Source organism: Silurus meridionalis, chromosome 16 (assembly GCF_014805685.1).
Source record: "Silurus meridionalis isolate SWU-2019-XX chromosome 16, ASM1480568v1, whole genome shotgun sequence".
Lineage (NCBI taxonomy): Eukaryota > Metazoa > Chordata > Actinopteri > Siluriformes > Siluridae > Silurus > Silurus meridionalis.
The window spans coordinates 7,484,084-7,504,992 of NC_060899.1; the positions used below are offsets into that span (position 1 = coordinate 7,484,084).

At 39.3% G+C, this 20,909-nt stretch overlaps 1 protein-coding gene across 3 annotated transcripts; it reads right to left on the reverse strand.

Moving 5' to 3' along the window:
• Positions 1-7,423: 7,423 nt before the first annotated feature.
• On the reverse strand, positions 7,424-20,069 carry kif3b (kinesin family member 3B). Of its 3 annotated transcripts, none has more exons than XM_046869964.1 (9): positions 19,957-20,069; positions 14,629-16,143; positions 14,409-14,510; positions 14,119-14,241; positions 12,616-12,734; positions 11,773-11,889; positions 10,632-10,731; positions 10,285-10,466; positions 7,424-9,291 (listed from the first exon to the last, which is right to left on the reverse strand). In XM_046869964.1, the coding sequence occupies exons 2-9, from the start codon at positions 16,048-16,050 to the stop codon at positions 9,186-9,188; spliced, it is 2,271 nt and encodes a 756-aa protein (XP_046725920.1). In that variant the 5' UTR covers positions 16,051-16,143; positions 19,957-20,069; the 3' UTR covers positions 7,424-9,185. The 3 variants fall into 3 exon arrangements, with proteins under 3 accessions (XP_046725920.1, XP_046725919.1, XP_046725921.1); XM_046869963.1 differs by lacking the exon at positions 19,957-20,069 and adding an exon at positions 19,629-19,836; XM_046869965.1 differs by lacking the exon at positions 19,957-20,069 and adding an exon at positions 17,025-17,216.
• Positions 20,070-20,909: the final 840 nt, after the last annotated feature.

Consider the following 20,909-nt stretch of genomic DNA (forward strand, 5'->3'; position numbering starts at 1 on the left):
GCATCAATAATGCTTTCCAATGCATGCAAACAACAATGCTAGTATGATTTAAAGCAGCGTGTGACCTTACAATTGAATTTAAATTGTACTTAAGTGTCAACACTGGGTTTAGAATTATGTTTCTTTTTTCTTCCAAAAAATAAAAATAAATGTTTAGTGCTTTGGAAGGCTAATTTAACTGTGCAGCAAATGTTATGCTAGGTGCTTAGTTTTACTGGCGAACCTGTAAGCGTATTGTTAATTTTAATTTGTTTTCTACTCAATTTAATTCGTCTTCAGTAAAGGCTTTTTCCTCTTCAAGCCTGGAAACACTGGGCACAAGAAAAATAGTTTATCAGTGGGCAATGTGCTCAATGCCCTTTCACACCTATGGGGCAGTTTATCATAGCCATTCTACCTGCTGTTATGTTTCTGGGTGCTGCGAAGGAAAAATTAAACACAGTAACTGGTAACCCAAGCTCAGGATTATACTGTAGACCACAGAGCTGTAAGGAGATCCTGCCACCCGTTATACTGTTATTGATTCAATGGCACTTATTACACTATTTTTGAATAATTAAAAAATAAAAAAACATTTAAAAAAGGTGATCTGGCAACTAGCCAAACAATCACATTCACAGGAAAGACAATGCTTAATAAAGACTTAGTGCATTCAACATCAGAACTGCTTCTAAGCAGCTTCTAAAATGAACATTTCAAATCCTGAGTGTTCATTCAGATCTGTAGGATTGCACCCGGTCCTGATGAAAAGATCTGATCCTTTCATTTAAACTGAGAAGATGGACCATAAGTGCAAAACATTTGAAAATATGGACACAACAACAACTGCAAAGCAAATCATTAACTCAAATTAGAAAGAAAAGGTACGACTGCTTGTTCGGAGACAGAATTTTTCTGATGTCAAACCATAATAAATGTGATCTTTTCATAAGGATCTAAAAATGTTTATGTTACTGTCAGATTGAAAACATATAGTGAAGAGTAATTTTTTCTTCCTGTAGGCATGTGCATATTCATGAATACAATGCAAAAGATGACAACATTACCTAAAATAACATGAATATGTAAATGAACGTTTTTTTTTATTTTATTTTATTCAGCACTGAACATCTTCAAACTCTTGAAAAAAGGAAACTAAGCTGTCACTTTCACATGCATGCCCAAACAAGCTCAGCTAAGTGCTACAGCCATCTGCACCCTGGCCCATAGACCACTTCTAACCTGAATAGCTGATGTGCCAGAAACCAAGTGATCTCTGCTTTGCTGTCTTCCATACAGTGCTGTGAGGTTTAACAACAGTGTGAAGGCTCATTCCAACAGAACATCAAAAGTGGAAGACTGCCCACTCAATGGCCCAGCAACTTCTGTTCTTCTTGCTGGGGAGAGATGGTCAATACAAGGGCCAGCATGGATTCAGCCATGTTTAAAACTGCCCTCTTGGAAGTCATATCTGCCAAATCCATCGCCCACTACTCTGCATGGTTTTAGTAGCTTAAGGTCATTTATTTGTAGTTCTCTGCCTCTGTTTGTGTTATAGTAAATATCTCATAATTACCATGTGACTTAGAGACTTAGATGTCCCCAATCTCCCGGGCTGCGGACTGGCACCGGTCTGTGGGTCAATTGGTATCGGGGCGCACAGCAAGAATACATAACTTACAATATTTCCATTTTATTTATTATCTGATTCTGAACGATGTTTTATTTTGGAAAATTACCGGATTCTCTCCGCCACATCTGTCTATGCCTCACTCTTGATGCTTGTCCAGATGCTTGGCTTCTGTCACAAGTCTTACCTCCACTACCTTCTGAAGTGGCTGCTCTGGCCGCTAACACATAATACATTACCGCTAATTTGAAACCCCCAAGCTAGCACAATGAACAAAAAACAACACAGTGGATTCACGTTTATTATTATATTTGGAAAATACCAGTTTTTATGCCGGTCATATCATTTTATTTTGTTGTATTTATCCGCCACACCTTTAAGGCCGTTCCGTGAAAATATTGTCTGACATTAAACTGGTCCGTGGGGCAAAAAAGGTTGGGGATCGCTGATTTAGAGCATAATATGAACACTTGATCTCCCAGTGAAAACTCACCGAGCAGCTTATCACTCTGTTAGCCGGCCAGGACTGATGTTCCTGAACCTGGAGCAAATTATAATTGGTTTGTCCTATGACCTTAACTCAGTATATATTGGGATTTCATTCTTACTCTGTGAAGTTTCCTCTTTCCTGGAAACAACCATAGGGCTTACACCTATTAAGCATAATTAGCAAATTAGAAGAAACTTATCCTACTTCCAAAGTGTATTCATTTGCAAATCTAATTTTTCAATCTTATTTAAATTGTTTGTAGATGGTAAATCCTGGCACAAATCAATTGAATGCCTAATTATTTCTACAATTTGTGATAGATCCTTGCATTTCATTGCACAAATCCTGAAATGTTCCCCATACAGGAATATAAAAAAAGTTGATCTTAGATTTGCAGTACTTTGAGGAGCCTAATATCTTTCTGTTGCACTAAAATGATCATCGGTGTATCGTTCAAGTCTGTATGACCAGATTTGAAAGTTTAAGGATAAAAATCAAACTGGCTATTTAAATAATTGCATAAACATATCATGTAGTTAATTTAGTGGCTAGTGTTTATTAGATATACTGTATTATCCTGTTTTATTAGATAAATGATATAGAAACTGTATAACCATCAAGCAAAAGTGTATCTGTTGGTTTTAGTAAAAGGAATTTGTACAGGGATGATTCCAGACAGAATTCCTTAAATGTTTGAACATAATCAAAACTCTCTTAGGTTCAAAGAAAGTTCCTATAAATTAAAAGTTACTGGACCACTTCTAGAAAACTATAATTGCTATCTGGGTGCTATCAGAATACCAGATGCAATTAGTGTCAACCTCTGACCCAATGCTCCGGAAGGTCTAACAGTTAAAGCCAAAGATATAGTAAATATTATATAGGAAGTTGCAGTGCTTTCTGATCAGAGGTGGGAAGTAACAAAGTACAAATACTTCGTTACTGTACTTAAGTAGATTTTTCTGGTATCAGTACTTTACTCCACTATTTATTTTTCAGACAACTTTTTACTTTTACTCATTACATTTTTACACAAATATCTGTACTTTTTACTTCTTACATTTTCAAAACCGGCTCGTTACTTTAGTTTTAATCCACTGATTTGGTGTAATATATATTTTTTATTTTCACTGCGCGCCGATTTCAGCCGAACAACCGATTTCCTGTCATTGCGCGTTCAATCCACTGGTGTATAAAGTACGGACTCTCACTCACCACAGAAGGCAGTAAGAAGTTTGGGGTTAATGTGGATGAGACAGAGGGAGTCAGTGATTTAAACATGACTGAGAACAGACACATTCCTGATCATCATCATCTTTTCTCTGCTTGTGTTCTATATGTGGATCTTCAGCCTGGACACATTCATTAGGTAACAACATTTTTAATTAGTTTTGTATTAATATATATATATATATATCTTGCTGTCTCTCTATTTGTTTCTCACTCTTTCTAAAGCTCTGTCTTTCCTGCTTATTTACATGTCTAACAAAGTTTTGAGTTTTGAAGTAATGCCATTAGTGATCTATAATGAAAGACTTTCCTGGTTCGATTCTTACCTCTAGTTTCATATTGAACATTATAAGAAGTTTTTAAAAACAGAACAATAAAAGATCATTAAAATTGGTTGCTGGTAAATCATGGTATATCAGTGGTGCAGGTGTTGGAGATGTGGTTCTTGTACCTGAGTCACTTCTCATAGACTTCGAGTTACTGAGAGAATGTACAGGAAGGAGAAGTTTTGACCCTCTACCATCATGATCTAAGAGAAAACACTGGTCTCCTAACTATAGAAAAGCCAAGAGTCCAATAAGCAAAGGCTTGTTTGCCTCTCCTGTGTTGGTGTAATGGTCAGTGAAGTGGTCACTGCTATCTGACTCACCTGGTTCGATTCCTACCGCTTAGCTTTCCTTTAAATTGTTAAGTTTTTAAAAAGAACCAAAAAACGTCCTAAAAATCAGTTTCTTGCAGGAGATCCTGTGGCTCAATTGGAAGAGCTTTACCTCTGGGTTGAGAGGTTGCCGGTTGAAACCCCGGCCAGGGCTCAAAGTTAAGAGTGTGGAAGGTTCCGGTGGCCGTAGTAAGGAAGGTGTCAGAAATGGCTACGTGGAAGGTTGGCTGTGGTTTCGGAGGGTGTATCCTGAAGCAGGGGGACAATATCCGGGCATCTGCCCCCCCCCCCAGTGTCTGAGAAGCTGAAAACAGGGGGTTATGAAGCAAAAACGTTCAAAAAAGTATCGACTTAGTTTTGCATATATAGGGAAAAATTCTGCCAAAAACCTATCACCCTCACTTTTTCTGAGGCTGTGAAGCAGCAGGTCTTCACAGCCTTTGTTTACAGTCAACTACCTCATTGCTCACCAGACACTACTTTCCACACAGCTTACCCAGTGTGGGGACAAGCCAGATTTGAACCAGCAACCTCTGAGCTCAGAGGCAAGGCTTTTATCACAAAGCCATCAAGTCCCACAACACACCTTCTTTTTTTGGGGGGTTTATCCTTCGTTTCATGCTTCAAAGCAAGAAATTCAGACCAGACAGAAACACAGAAAGCAGGATTCGAACCCTGAACCCCACCAACAGCCAAATACCAGTCTTAACCCACTGAACCATCAGGAAGGACCGGCTGTGATGACTGTTTAGAGCAGGTCTATCTTTCTTTTTAACCCATCAAAACAAGAATATGAAGATGTAGGAATCAGGAATGTAACCTACCTCATGACTAGCAGACAGAAAGCCAGGTTTGAACCCTGCCCACCAACATTAGCAAAGTACCAGCCTTAACCCACTAAACCATCAGAAAAAAAAATGATGAGATGCTTGAGTAGAGCAGGTCTATCTTTCTTTTCAAACCATCAACACAAGAATTTAACGGTAAAGAAAGATGTAGGAAGTGAATACAGATGTAAGTAGCACAAGTTGAACCCACATTGTAAATAACAGGAAGAAAGCAGGATTCAAACAATGATCCCCTCCACCAGCGAGATACCAACTTTAACCCATTGAACCACTGGTAAGGACAGGCTAGGAAGCTTATTTAGAACAGGTCTATCTTTCTTTTCAACCCATTAAAAACAAAAATATATCGCTAAAGAAAGATGTAGGAAGTGAATCCTGATCGTGACTGGCAGGCAGAAAGCAGGATTTGAACCCTGAACCCCACCAAAAGCAAGAAACCTGATTTAACCCACTGAACCATCAGGGAAGACAGGCCAGGAAGGTTGTTTAGAGCAGGTCTATCTACCTTTAAACCATCAACACAAGAATATAAAGCTAAAGAAAGATTTAGGAAGCAGGAACATAACCTACATTGCAACTAGCAGGCAAAAGCAGGATTCAAACCCTGATCCTCACCATCAGCGAGGCACCAGCCTTAACCCACTGAACCATCAGAAAAAAAAATGATGAGATGCTTGAGTAGAGCAGGTCTATCTTTCTTTTCAAACCATCAACACAAGAATTTAACGGTAAAGAAAGATGTAGGAAGTGAATACAGATGTAAGTAGCACAAGTTGAACCCACATTGTAAATAACAGGAAGAAAGCAGGATTCAAACAATGATCCCCTCCACCAGCGAGATACCAACTTTAACCCATTGAACCACTGGTAAGGACAGGCTAGGAAGCTTATTTAGAACAGGTCTATCTTTCTTTTCAACCCATTAAAAACAAAAATATATCGCTAAAGAAAGATGTAGGAAGTGAATCCTGATCGTGACTGGCAGGCAGAAAGCAGGATTTGAACCCTGAACCATACCAAAAGCAAGAAACCTGATTTAACCCACTGAACCATCAGGGAAGACAGGCCAGGAAGGTTGTTTAGAGCAGGTCTATCTACCTTTAAACCATCAACACAAGACTATAAAGCTAAAGAAAGATTTAGGAAGCAGGAACATAACCTACATTGCAACTAGCAGGCAAAAAGCAGGATTCAAACCCTGATCCTCACCATCAGCGAGGCACCAGCCTTAACACACTGAACCATGGAAGAGATCAGACTGGGAAGCATGTTTAGATGAGGCACAAGCCTTTAACCACTGAGCGACCACTGCTGAAAAGCATGTGGGCTTTTTTGGAGGGTTCATACTTTGTTTCATGCCAGCGCAGTAAGAAAGAAGGCATGTAGGACTGGCTTTAAAACCCTATCACCAGCGTGGACTATATTAAGGACCATGTTCAGGCACAAGCCTTAACCCACTGAGCTACCGCAGAAGTGCCTTTTTTTTTTTGGCGGAGTTATTATCCATTAAAGAGCAGGAAATCAAGAAATCAATCCAACACAGAAAGGAAATTTTTCAGAGGGGACAAGGTCCAGAAGTTTTATTTACCAACAGAGCAACCAGCTCGACCAGGAATCAAACTCATCCTCTTGGGGACCCTGACATTAACCCACTAGGCTATCACATCCATCCATCCATCCATCCCTCTCTCCCTCCCTCCCTCTCTCCCTCTCTCTCTCTCTCTCTCTCAACAGCTAAAACAGGTAGAAGTAATAACTACTTTTTACTTAAGTACATGTCAGAGCCAAGACTTCTTTACTTTCACTTAAGTAAAAAAGTTTAATCAGTACTTCAACTTTTACCCAAGTATTTTAAAACATGAGTATCTGTACTTCTACTTAAGTAAAGGATGTGTGTACTTTTGCCACCTGTTTCTGATGAGTGCATTTACAATTACAGCATTTGGCAGACACCTTATTCAGAGTAACTTACAATTATCTCCTTTATACAACTGAGCAGTTGAGGGTTAAGGGCCCAGTAGTTTAGCGGTGGAGGAATTCGAATTCATGACCTTCTGGTCGGAGGTCCAGCATCTTAAACACTGTGCTACCAGATCCCAGTGAAGACTCTTGTGGGCTCAATTCTTTTCTGTCTGTCCTGCTATTTTTCACCACTTCTAAAGACTGAGACCCTCCTAATGATTTATTATCAGAAGATTGTGTACATTTCTTCCACAACTCTGCCTAAAGCCTTAAACTCTTACTCTGAGCAGGTTAAAGACCTAATAAGAAGTCACTACAAAGCATAAGCATATATTTATAACAATATAAAAGAAGATACACAAAGCAAACAATAATTAGGGGGTTTGTGCAACTCCACTGGACATGTGCTCATCATGTACAAAGTATTAATCAGCCAACAACAACAAAAAAAAAAACATTAATTTACAGTGTATAGTGTGAAGATTATCGCTTTAATTCAAAGAGAATTTCAGCAGGTAAAAAACACTAAGAACTTTTTTCCACTCTTTAATGGTTAAAATCAGTGCATTAATGTTAAATATTTATTTTGGTTTTACAGTCTAAAAAAAAAGGAAGACAAAGCTGGGTTCTGGTTCAGATTTGGATTTATATTACTGGATGAATTACACGAGATAAAGGATGTGCATTTTCATTAGTGCTTTTTTTTTCTTAAAAAAACAAAAAAACTAAAACAAAAAGTCTTTATTTCCTATTTGGTTTGGCGAAACGGCTTTCCTGTTAATCGTGTTTGGAATCAACAAAACAACACAATGTTGGGAAGAAGCTAAACACTGCCACAAGTGAAGATGCATCAAGACGTTCATTCAGAAGACATCACGTGAACAAGACAACATGAAATAGCCTCTTAAAATCCTTAATGCAAAAATATAAATGTACACAACATTAAATAATGCTAAAAATTGAAAGATTAACATTACATTCTATGCCAAAGAAACACAAAAAGGGATCTATAGCTGCTTGAATATAAAACAGACAGGTTCAGTACGATAGATTAGCGTTTTTAAATGTCGCTATATGATTATTCATCTTTTTTTTGTTGCCATTTTAGTTCAACAGTATAGAAGAAAATGATGTACTGACATTTCTACATATATAAGTACACACTTTATAAATGGGTTTTAAAACCCTACAGTAGCAGCAAGCAGTGGTGTCACCCTTATTGATAAGGCAGAGGGTGGGGTAAGGAGCATATTGCAGTGGTATTTGTGGTGGGTTTTTTTTTTTTCCCTCTATTCTCCCAGCATCACATAATACTGAGATGCGGATGCTGAGAACGCAGAGAATGCGTTTTAAATGATCTATAAACAGGGGTTTTTGCAAGGCAAAATGAAGTCACGTACCATCAGATGCCCTGGAGTGGAAAGCACAGTGATATTTCAAAACAACCGTGGCGGTACAAACTTGCACTCCATTGTTGCTTCACTGAACTGGTGCTTGACTTTAGATTTAAACTGTGTAAGTGAAAATCAAAAGTCTCTTCTTTTGTTGTTTATGTAAAAAGAGAAGGTAAGGCACCTTGGAACCCTGATTATTCACTGTGTGTTGGCCTGCTGTGTTCCCCACTCCAATCCTTCCAACTTGGGTGACCCGAATAGAACAGCATTACAGCTCTAATGAACATCAGTCCAATCCAGACCCACTCCCTGACCCTTCCCCTCTCCTCGCATACTTGGTTCCCATTAAAGGAATGAGAGGAAGGATGCAGGTGCTGCTAGCAACTGGACCTGGGATGTAGTGTGCTCTTTTTCTCTCTTTTACACAGTAGATAACACTACAGCACATATTTGCTCACTCCCACCCACTGAAATCCTCAAGTGACCTTTCCAATTTGTTAAACCTACAAAAAAAGAAAAAGAAAAAAAAGAAAAAAGAAAACCTACCTACCTAAATACAACATATGTACATACTATGGAGTTCTTGCCAACTGTGGTCCAACTTGTGCCAATGCGCGATAAGAACAGAAAGAGGATGTAGGATTTTACTCTTTTTTTTTTTTCACATCTTAAATAAAACAGCAACACAATTCTAAACACCAATGTAACAAAAAAATTATAATTCCATTTGTGATTGCACTTTTAATTGTTTTAAACCAGCAAGCAGCATTTAGAAAAATGTTATTTCTTGCTTTTTTTTTTTTTTTTTGGTGATGAGAAGTCATATCATGATCAGCCTTCTCATTTAATGTATACATTTTAAAAGTATACATTTCGTAACCTGGACATTTTATTAAAAGCAACCTTCAGATTGTTGTTACAGAGCAGGGTCAAATAGCGCAAGGCGTGTCTACAGGGCTAAAGAATCTGGTGAAGGAGTAAGGATTTAGAAGTGTTATTTGGGCACAAGGCCACGAGACTGTGGGTAAAGTGGAGATCCTGAGCTGGATGGGCTTTGAGCTGACGTAGGGGTGCTCGCCTTCTTGCCTGTTTTGGGACGGCTGGAAAAGAAGGGATCGGGGCAGGAGAGAAATAAAAAAGAGAAAGGATTAAAATACATTATGTAAAATAAAAAGTAACTACACACAGGAACACATGTACATCTACTTATTAATGAAGATACCCAACCAGCCAATCATGTGGCAGCAGTGCAGTGCATCAAATCATGCAGATACACGTCGAGAGCTTCAGTGAACGCTCACATCAAACATGGGGAAAGGATATCTCTGAATTGAACTGTGCCATTGTAGTTGGCATCAGACTGGCTGGTTTAAGTACATTCTCCACACGATTGCTGATTAGATAATTGCATGATGATAGCTAATTGCATGCATATAGGTATTCCTGTTAATGTTTTGGGTGAGTGTATACACACACACAGTGTATCCACATGAATAAATAATGATGCAGTCTACATTAAGTCTGTGCCATTGTTTACACTGTTTGCATTCTTTGCTAGAGCTTTTATCTTTATCATGGATTCTGGTCTTAAAATCTCCAATATTCCATTGTTTGAAAATTCAATTCAGCTTTTTATAAATCTGATCGGTGCACCTAAGATAATTCTAATTAGTGCTCTGAATAAATGCTTTTGTATGAACATGCTTCTCCACTGTTTATTATGAAATGGTTGTTGCTCTTTACATCACGTGTCATCATCCAACAGCGCATTTGTTTCCTCTGAAAGCCAAGACGCACTGTTATTGTGCATTATAGAATTTGAATTGGGAAATTAAGAGATATCTAGATATGGCACTTTCAGATTTTAGATCATAAATCTGAGGGACAACCTAACAACCAGTGAGAGTTAAAGCAAAAACGAGTGCGGCTGCCCTCTAGTGGCAGTGAGTAGCAGTTCCACCTGCTTGAACTAAATCATCACACTGAGAATCGATGCACTGCTTCAGACAGGACTACAAAGTAGCAGCTACACTGCATGAACGTCGCAATTTCAGATAAACTTAAACAATGAAGAGACAGTTAAGGGTTCTCACCTTGGTTTTGGTTTCTTGTTAAATCCAGCATGGGCCAAGGCTGAAGCATCTACTTGGATGTCATCCTCCTCCCTCAGTGCGTCTTCTAAAGCTGCAGCCACTTTTGGTGCGATCATGGGTTCCTCGTACTCTTTAGTGGTGCGTGTAAAGTAGTCAAGCCTCAGCATCAGGATATTATCGGCCTGTGATATAAAGTGGCGCAATAAGTTGGAAGTTACAGAGCCGTTTATTTATTTATTTGTTTGCTTTAACAAAGCGAGGCCTCCATCAACTAAAGTTAATTTCTTCCTGTTATTACTGTTATTATGCTAACACTATTAATGTGTTCTATCCTGGTGTAGACTCACCCTGTATCTGGGATCTGTGTGCATCATGGCCATGGCATGTTGACTCAGCGGCCTCCTGTATCCCACCGCAGACACTGGCCTTGTCATCATCTGCTGAGCACTGAACAATAGAGAGCAGGGTGAGAGGGGGGGGGCTTGTTTGTGCAATTAATGTGCTTTTTAAATAGAATTACACTGACAACTGCTAATATTCGTAATGTTATTATATATAGATTTGTTATTTTCAAACTCCTATACACCAATCAGATAGAACATTATGACCACTGACAGATGAAGTAGATAACACTGATCATCTCCATCATGGCACTACTGGGCATATATTAGGCAGCAAGTGAACATTTTGTCCTCAAAGCTGATGTGTTAGAAGGAGAAATATGCAAGCGTAAGGATTTGAGTGAGTTTGACAAGGGCTAAATTGTGATGGCTATACGACAGGGTCACGGCACCTCCAATAACTGCAGCTCTTGGGGGCTGTTCCCGGTCTGCAGCAGTTAGTATCAATCAAAAGTGGTCCAAAGAAGAAAGAGTGGTGAAGCAGCGACAGGGTCAGGGCGGCCAAGGCATACTGATGCATGTGGGGAGCGAAGGAGGTCCCGATCCAACAGACGAGCTGCTGTAGCTCAAATTGCTGAAGAAGTTACTGCTGGTTCTGTTAGAAAGTGCGTATGGGGCTGCGTAGCCACAGACCAGCCAGGATGCACCATGCCACAAAGCCAAAATGGTTCAGGAATGGATTGAGGAACACAACAAGGAGTTTGAGGTGCTGATTGGCCTCCAAATTCCCCAGATCTCAATCCAAACGAGCATCTGTGGGAAGTGCTGGACAAAAGTCTGATCCATGGAGGCCCCACCTCGCTACTTACAGGACTTGTAAAGGATCTGCTGCTAACATCTTGGTGACAGATACCACAGCACACCTTCAGGGGTATGGTAGAGTCCAAAGATGGGACCAACACAATATTAGGCAGGTGGTCATAATGTTATGCCTGATGGGTGTAAACACACAAGTAAAGCTGAAATTTAATTTAAATTGAGAGTACAAGCAACACTCTTGTAGATAAACGTGCACAGTACATTGCAATCATCTAAAGAATTGTCCTACAACAGCTGTGCTCGTTTGCACATACACATAATTACATACTCTTGAACACGTGTAATGGGTTTCATTTTCCAGGTGTCATCCTCCTCATCAAAGGTGGCCCTCAAAACGATCTTATTCTTCTCCTCCAAAGGAATGAAGTTCTCGATGATCAAATGTCTGGTATAAACAAACCAAAGGCAAACATTTCAACTTAAGCTTTCAGCAAGAGGAACAAGCAAATCTTACGGTTAATGAACAGAAATCTTCAGGCCAGATTTAAAATAATGACAAAATAACAACCCACAATAACAACAAAGCAGCACTGAGTTTTTAATAATAAAAAGAAAGACCTCATAATTCCAAACAATCACCTTCACAGCATTGTCTAAGTCATGGGTCCCCAACCACTAAGCTGGGAACCAGTAAAAGACCATGTATTATTTGGCACCAGGCCACACTGAAAAAAATAAACACTTATTTTTATTTTATTTCCAACTTAGTGGTCTGCAGGGTGTTAAAATTATTCTATGCGTCGATAAATTCAGCGCCCTCTAATTCTGCATTATGGTGAGTCGAGTTTTCATTTTAATATGATATGCATGTTATTGTTTTTAGTTATGCCATTGACAGGGTCCATGGAAAAATTGTTAGTGTATGAAACTGGTCCATGATGCAAAAAAAAAAAAAAACAATGCAAGCCAACGCTTGTAAATGCACAGATTCACTTAAAAAAAAAAAAAAAACTTTTGGGGGAATCTAAAAAGAGAAAAATGCTAGGTGTTGCAAATATTGGAACTGTGACACAAAATCTGTACACAATAGACAAACCATTAAACAGCGAAACAAATGAAACTGTTTACATCAGTATAGAAAAATAGAAAAGAGATGTGAAAGCTTTCCTACTTCAGCTTGAGTTCTCTGGTCAATTCGTTTTGTGTCTGTTCCAGTTCTTGTCTCTCTTTAATATGTTCCTCCTGGACATCATGGATCTCTGCCTTCACTGCTTGTAGCTTGGCAAAGAGCTGGTTGAGGAAATGTACATCAATACAAGAATATATGCATTCTTACAGAGAATAATCGGTTGTTCTGGTATGGTCATGAATGGACATGAAAGAGGAAGCGGGAGTTTCTAAGGACAAATGGCCTGAAAAATTAGAATACTTTCGGTTTAACCTAAAAACATGCACTCGCGTAATTAATACTGTCTAATCTGATGCTCAATAACAGTTCAACCTGCAGCAACTAATCAAGCGGATGCAATCTCGAACAAATTCGTGCTAATAATAATATTCATACTTGCAGAATTAAATTGCCATCATCAACATTTTGTGAAGGCTTTTATGGCAAATGCAGCACCAATCCAATATGCACTAAGCTCGATACAATGTGCATCATGTTGTCTAGGTGCTCGGTTCTAAGTGTAATTGCTGTCTGTTGCTATATACATTATTTTCCTGGCACCATGCAATCCCCATTCATCTCTGGAAAGGGGGAAACTATATATTATTTGCAGGATGGATCATTCTCAGCACAGCTGTGATTCTAATGCTTTACTGTTACGGCAGTTTGTCTGGCACCGGGTCAACTGTGTTTCAGCAAACTGCTGTGCCTAATACACTTTTACCAGTACCAGAAGAACTATAGTGTCAGTTTCATAGCAAACACATGTGCCCCTTCCAGCGAATGTAACTGAATAGGGAACCTGATCATGTTGTACATATTAATTCACATGTGGAGCTGCCAATCCATATTGAACTGTTTTTACCCAAGATACCAGTGTTAAGCATTAAATTTATTAGTGATTAGTCACATGCCTCAGTAGGACCGAGTGAGATGGTTTGGACATGTGCAGGGTAGAGACATGGGGTATATCAGTAGAAGAATGCTGAGGATGGAGACGCTAGGAAGGAGGAAAAGAGGAAGGGCAAGAAGAAGGTTTATGGATGTGGTGAGGAAAGACATGCAGGTAGTTGGTTTGAAAGAGGCATATGTAGAGGACAGAGTAGTATGGAGACGGATGATCCGCTGTGGTGACCCCTAATTGGAGCAGCTGAAAGAAGTCGTTGTCACATGCCACAGTAGTGGTTAATGACTCATAAAATTAAACACAAAGAATAGGCAGCATTTCTTTCTTTGCCTAGCCTACTAGGTTTTCATGTTATAATTTCGTTGTGGCAGATGTATACTGTGTTTGACTACCAAAAAATAAAAAAAAATTAAAAAAAAGCTTTAGTTGTCCATTTTATTTCCGTACGTGTTATTGTGGCGAGATGTGAATTGTTTGCCCAGCAGGGGGCTCACACCTCTCCCATCTCCCACTGCACTGTTAAACAGCAGCTGCGTAGCAGAAAATGTTTAAGTTGATTTGAAGACCAATGGACTGAAAACAATTACATGTTGCTGTACCTTTTTCAGTTTCTTGGTCTTAATATCAACTTCCTGTTGCAATGAGCTGTATGTTTCCTTCAGCTCCAGAGTTTCTTCATCACGACACTCCACCTCTTGCTGCATCTCCCTTTCACGCCTTTTCTACTCACACACACACACAGGAGCAAACACAAAAACAAATAAATAAAAGAATGGGTGGAAAAAAAAAAATCCAATATGTTGTAATGATACATATATTATAATTAATAATGATGTTTATTCAAAATCATGATGCATTGTCACATGGTAATTGTTTCTGGTAGCTTTACCTGTTCAGCAATTTCCTGCCTTTTCTGCGCCAGAATTCTCTGTTGCTCATTAGTGTGGTCAACAATGTTCTTCCCTCCAACCAACAGCTTGCTCTCCATAGCCTTAGGGTTAAAGCAAAAGAGTTTTGAAAAATATTACAGCCTAAATAATAATCGTGGTTTCTGCCAAATCAACGCTGAGAAGTAAGATTATGGACATGGCTGGCATTTATCAAGTTACCTTGACTTTAGCTGCCAGCATCTCTGATGCCTCCTTTTCCCGATGTAGATCATCCATCTTTTTCTCTTTCTCCATGAGCAGTCTCTGCTTCTCCTCTGCCACCAGGCTGTGGTCCTCCAGAATGGCATTCTTCTCCTTCTCTAGCTTCTCCTGCTGCTCCCGCCAATAATCAGCTATGTTCTTATCCCCATCTACCTGTACCTCATAATCATCGTCTTCCTCGTCATCTTCCACATCATCATCCAGTTCATCTCCACCCTCCCCAACCCGCCTCTTCCGCCTTTTCTTCTTCTTCTCCCCAGATCTTTTCTCCAACTGCTGCTTCAGACGAGCGATTTCCTCCTGAAACTCCCGTAGAAGGGCATCTTTGGGGTCTTCATTGATGCGAGGTTTGTTCTTGATGTTTTTGGCACGGTTTGAGTAGCGCAGTGTTGTAAGGGTCTCCTCTACATTGTAGGAAGCTGGACCAATGTTGGCCACCATGACAGTTCGCGCATTACCTCCCAGTGAGTCCTGAAGCAGACGTGTGAGCTTGGAATCTCGGTATGGAATGTGAGTGCTTTTGCCATCCACTAAAGCAGAAATCACGTTACCTAAAGCGGACAGGGAGAGGTTGATTTTGGTGGCCTCTTTCAGTCGTTCTCCTTGCGCACCTGTTTTTGTCTGCCTTTCACTTCCTGCCAGGTCAACCAAATTAAGTTTTCCAACACGGATGTGGTTTTCTTCATCTGGACCCAACTCACTGCACTCGATAGTGATAACAAATATGGCATGGGAACGGGAACTATGCTCATTCATGTTAGTTGAGCCAACCGAACGGTTCTGGTTTCCAACATTCATAACATGCTCAATCTCCCAGACACTCTTGGTGACAAATGAAGAAAGGTCTTTGACATAAACACCTGTATCAGGTCTCTCCTTCAGCTCCAAGCGACGAGACTGGTCCTTGGCTAACAGATCCCTGATCTCCTCCTGGTAGATCTCCAGGTAGGATGCCCTGACCAGATACTGCTGGTTCTGTGATCTGGATATGTGTGTGAAAATGTGCTCAAAAGAGTTGGGAATGACTCCTCTTTTTTCTGGATCATTGCGCACCCCTTCCATTGTGAACGTTTTTCCTGTACCTGTCTGTCCATAAGCAAAGATAGTACCATTAAAGCCCAGCAATACTGAATCCACCAATGGCCTGAACGTCTCATCATAGAGGTCAACCTGCTTCGAGTTCCAGTCATACACAGAGTCGAAAGTGAAAACCTTGGGGTGTTCATGGGTGTACCCGCTTCTCGGATTACGCACTATAATCTGGCCAAGCTTTACATCTATGGAGACCACCCTTTCAAAGTTTGCAGCACGCTCTTTGTCATTCATGGGTCGACACCGCACCACAACCTTCACAGACTCTGAGCTCTTGCTTCTGGACATGATTGCTCCTACTGCCAACTTGCTACACTCTGTGACATCAAATTGACTGCGTGCAATATTAAGTCACAGTGATGGCACGGCCAGCATCAAAACCTGCAATGAGAACAGAATACTAGTGTCAAATAATGTCCCTTCAAACTAGTTCTGCTGTAACCTGGAAAGCAGCAGACTATACAAACACAACTGTAAGCTGAATTTTAAAGATCGCTGTTGCCAAATACTCAAAAATGAACCATAAATACTGAAAATCTGTTCGGAACCATTTACATTTACTAAATTTGGTAATTTAGACACCCTTATCCAGAGCAACTCTAAAAATACCATGTTAGAAGGGAATCTATTCCTTTTTCTCTGCCATCATTCTGCACTCATGGCCTACTTAGAGAATGACCTGATAGTACAATGCACAGTTCAGCAATATTCAAGAAACATGAACAAAATGACCCTTTTTGATTATGAAATGTTTTTTGTAGTGAGATCAACAAATTTTAACCCATAAGACAAATGGAGGTAGTGTTTTTTTTGGGGGGGGTTGCAGTTTTTTGTTTGTTAATCTTATTTCATATACAATGTTTAATCTGCTGTGGCTAATGTACAAGTTTCGCCTCCCGACGTTCAATAAACCAGTTGTTGTGATATCCCGAGCTCCTTGTCGGTGTCCTAACTACAGTGGTTAACAAATTCAAGAACCCACCAACTCACATGCGAGGTAAGAACAGTGAAGCTAGCATGTAACACCATGTGCGTTACAAAATGAATCGTGTTGCACCATAACTTATTGCATACAAAATTATTTCATGTGAAATGTTGTGGTGGAACAGTGTGTGAGAGGGTTTGAATGCTCCATTTGGCCTGTGTGTGTGGTCACAAGTAAACAAGAAGGTGTGTGCAATTCAGTGCTGGCTGTGTTTTTGTGTCATTCATATGAAATTCTAATTGTCACGTGTTGTTGGTTTTAGATAACAGTAGATAACCTCGAGCTGCTGGTCAGTATTTAGCCTTCACAGCTGCAATCCAATCCAGAAAGCTCGAAGGACCAATTGTTAGGGATTTCACTATCTGGTGTCCGCTGATCAGGAGATTGTACTCGCCCCAGCGTGTCAGTAAAAACACGGTACAGGATTCAGAACACTTCAACTTTACTGAGTTTAGAATTGATCGTGTGTGATTCTTGCTGTCAGTTGCTAGCTACTGTTCGGTAGGTTGCGTGTGACGAGTGACCAGCGCTGAAGACGACTGCTGCTCAGTGTTCTGGCCTTTTATACTCTTGATGGAGAACGGTGCACTGTGATGTCAATTATTTGATAAATTGTATGTCTGCCTCTAGTGGTGAAGCGTAAAAATACACTTTCATTTCATACCTGAAAGAGCATGAACTACATGGTCGTAGTTTTAATTTTGGACATTTTTTATCATAAAATTTATAATTGTGTATATAAGTAGTGCAATGATGTGTGACAATCAACACGTATAAGCTGTCTCCTGCCTTGGACGTCCTCATTAGCTAACCAGAAACTCCCTAGGACCAAAGTTGTCACTTCCTCACAAAAACGAATACCCTTTCAAATATTCCATACAAAGATGATATGGCTTGATTTAGGTTAATTTCATATAAATAATATTTCAAGGAAATCACTAAATACCATTCTAGGGCTATAACGATTCCTTCGAGTAATTCGATTACAAAATTTCATTAAGCCAAGGTGCTTCGTTTAGTCCATTTATCTAAACGTGGAGCAATGCGTTTTTCACGGACCAATATTACGGTCGCACCGCCCGCTAAACTCTGGAGCGCTCTGGACAGGTAAACACACGCTGCAGAACGAAAAATGGAGAAACGGGGAGAATACAGAGAAGGGCGAGGAGATTCAGGCCAAAGAATACGGCAGAAAGTTTCCAAAGTTTGGGATAATTTCAAACTAAAACAAAGAAAACACAGTACAGTGCCGTTACTGTTTTTAAAGTTACGTAAAATTAATTTTTCTATTTTTATTTATATACAGTTCAAAAAGCGATCATAAAGTCCCATCGCAGTGGGCATGTAGAGCAGGTAGTGGAACGCGTTTTTAAAGCTGGAGAGAAATACACGGATTTGGTGCATGGGAAATTTCAAGCAGCTTTTCCAGAGACAAGACAACGAGAGAGAATAATTATGAGTTTCATTAAACGAATAGTTTCTTATAACTTACTCGATGCAGAGGGACTTTTTGAACGCAATTGTATTTTGATGTTATATGGCTATTAAATGCACTAAATGGGTTTAGTTTTCTAAAAATTCTAATAGAAAAACAAATTATTTGCTCATTTTAAGAGACCACTCTTATTTTCTCTCTTATTTAGTATTGCTCTTTAATAAAGAAAAAGTACTTTTTATCCGATTAATCGATGAAATAATCGTTAGAATACGCGATCACTAAAATAACCGATAGCAGCAGCCCTAGACCATTCTATTATTCATATTTCATGGCAATTTTATTCTCATTCTTTTGAGAGAAAAAAAAGCTATAATTTATTAGGGTCACCCTTAAAACATCCTTAATACTTAGTGGTTGTTAACAATCTTAAATATTCATAACATATTAAAGATTGTGGTCCATCCTGATTCCTGCAGATTCTTTTCAGGTGCATGTTCGTGCTGAAAATTCCACGCTTTTGTAACTCAGCTGCCTCGAGTTACAACATGGTGTGCATTCTGAGATGCTTTTCTTCTCAACGCAATAATACAGAGAAGTTATTGGAGTTAATGTAGAATTTGTGCCAGCTCAATCCAATCTGGCCAGTTTCTCTGTAGAACTCTCTAATCAAGAACTGGGCACACTGGATCTTTATCGTATAATTCATAATAAATTTGAGAGACAGTTGTGTGTGAAAATCCCTGGAGATCACAAGGAAAAACACAATCTACCCTATATAAAATCAACAATCATGCCATGGTCAGTGGCTGGAAAGATTTTACACCCAAGCTATTAGCTGATGATTGCATGAAGAAGCAGGTGTACAGTCGTCCTAATAAAATGCACAGTGTGTGTATTTGTATTCCTTGTAATTCTTGCTTTATTATAGTCCTAAGAGTTGCTAACCGAATGTCACTGTAATTATCCAAACAAAGATATTTTATTATATTTTATTCTGAAATGTTAAGTCATTTCACATGGGGCCACATCCTTGGTAGTGTTTAGTCAGGGAAAGCTAAGGAAAAGGATTGTACAAGGCTAAAATTAAAAAAAATTTAAAAAAATTTAAAAAAAGCTCCTAATGAAAGAAAAAACAAAATTATATTTAAATAATTGTTTATATATTCATTGTAAATAAATCCTACATTGCTCAGGTCGAGCATTTTTACTAGTCTTTTTTTCAAACTACCCACACGACAAACACCACCAGCTAATGAACATGGAGACATTTACATTTTCTTACAAAGTGCTGGATAAACACTATATCAAATCTATCTAGAAAAAACATTTTCTCTAGGTAATGATAACGATATTAAACTAAACAGGTTATTTAAACATAAAGGCTGCCATGAGCGTGTTTAGCTAGCTGGAGCAGCCTTTTCTAGTTGATGGTTCAAGACTCACCGGGGCTGTTGTTATCTTTAAAGCGTTAATAAATCTCGGACGAGCTGTGCACCTCTTGAAATAGCAAAAACAATCACATAACGGGTAGGCAAATGTATGTAACTAACATGCTAGCTCGCTATCTGGTTAGCCACTGGAAGATGTATCAGGATCCAGCGTCCGGCAACCTCCCCTTGGAGCGGCCTAGCAACGGCAAACACTCACTAGTTTACGACCGTGGGACTTAGCCGGGCTAGCCCCATCCGTTAAACACAGCAGCAGCTTATCGTGTAGCTGTCACAGTGTTTCGAAAACAAAAATACGCTAATACACAAATAATTAACGTTACCTGCATGCCCAGTCCCTCTCCCCGTCAGCCATTTTTTCATGCTCCCTGTGTGTGTTTTGCAGCGTTTGTATTAGAATGTGTATCGCTCATGAGTCGGCTCTTTGAATCGACTCCTTGAGTCAGTCTTTTGAATCGAAACTTTGAGCCGGCTCCATTCGGTGAATGTTTAGAGCCAACTTGTTTTCTTGACGATGTACCCAAATAAGTTGTAACTCAGGAATGTTCGGGCAACTTTTTAACCAGAATTTGTATTTTTTTTTACCATACAAACCTTTTGGTTACTAATTTTTGTCAGAATCTGAGCTGGCACTGTTGGGCACTTGAAGAAGCCCCCTAATTTTCTCTACTCCAGACAGACTGTATTATGGTTGACCCTGAGCTCTGACCCCAGCTTCCTAAAAATATGGGATATGTGAAGAAAGAATTTCACTGTGCTGCAATATATAGGTCACAAACATTGGCTCTTACTCTTGCAAAATGTTAATATTGTTGTAAAAATGGCAAATACCTTACAAATACAGAGATGCTTATTTATTTCAAGGCACATATCTAGTTCCTTGCAAACATAAGCACAGGCATAAAATGGAAATGAGAGGTCTAAGGGCTGAAAGGGTCAGTAGTATGTGTGATAAGATACAAAATATAGATAAAACTATTAGGACACTTGAATTTCAGCCATATGTGGTTATTTTCTCAAATGTTACCACAAAGTTGGAGGCACACAATTGTATAGGATGTTTTAGAATGTGGTAGCATTACACGTTCCCTTAATTTGAACTAAACCTGTTCCAGAAGGACAATGTCCTGGGCCCGGTTTTTCAAAAGTAATCCACTAGGATTTTGGATAACGGATTGGATCAAATCTTGAAAATGGGTTTTTCAGAAGAAAAAACGGATTACATAATCGGATTAGATCATGTAATCCAATCTTGGTTTTGATCCGGATCAAACCT

Coding starts and splice junctions, on each gene's coding strand:
- kif3b (XM_046869964.1), bottom strand. CDS start 16,050: ATGTCCAGAAGCAAGAGCTCAGAGTCTGTGAAGGTTGTGGTGCGGTGT. Junction 12,735..14,118: donor AGACCAAGAAACTGAAAAAG/GTACAGCAACAT, acceptor TTCCTCAACCAG/CTCTTTGCCAAGCTACAAGC. Junction 10,467..10,631: donor ACACAGATCCCAGATACAGG/GTGAGTCTACAC, acceptor TTTATATCACAG/GCCGATAATATCCTGATGCT.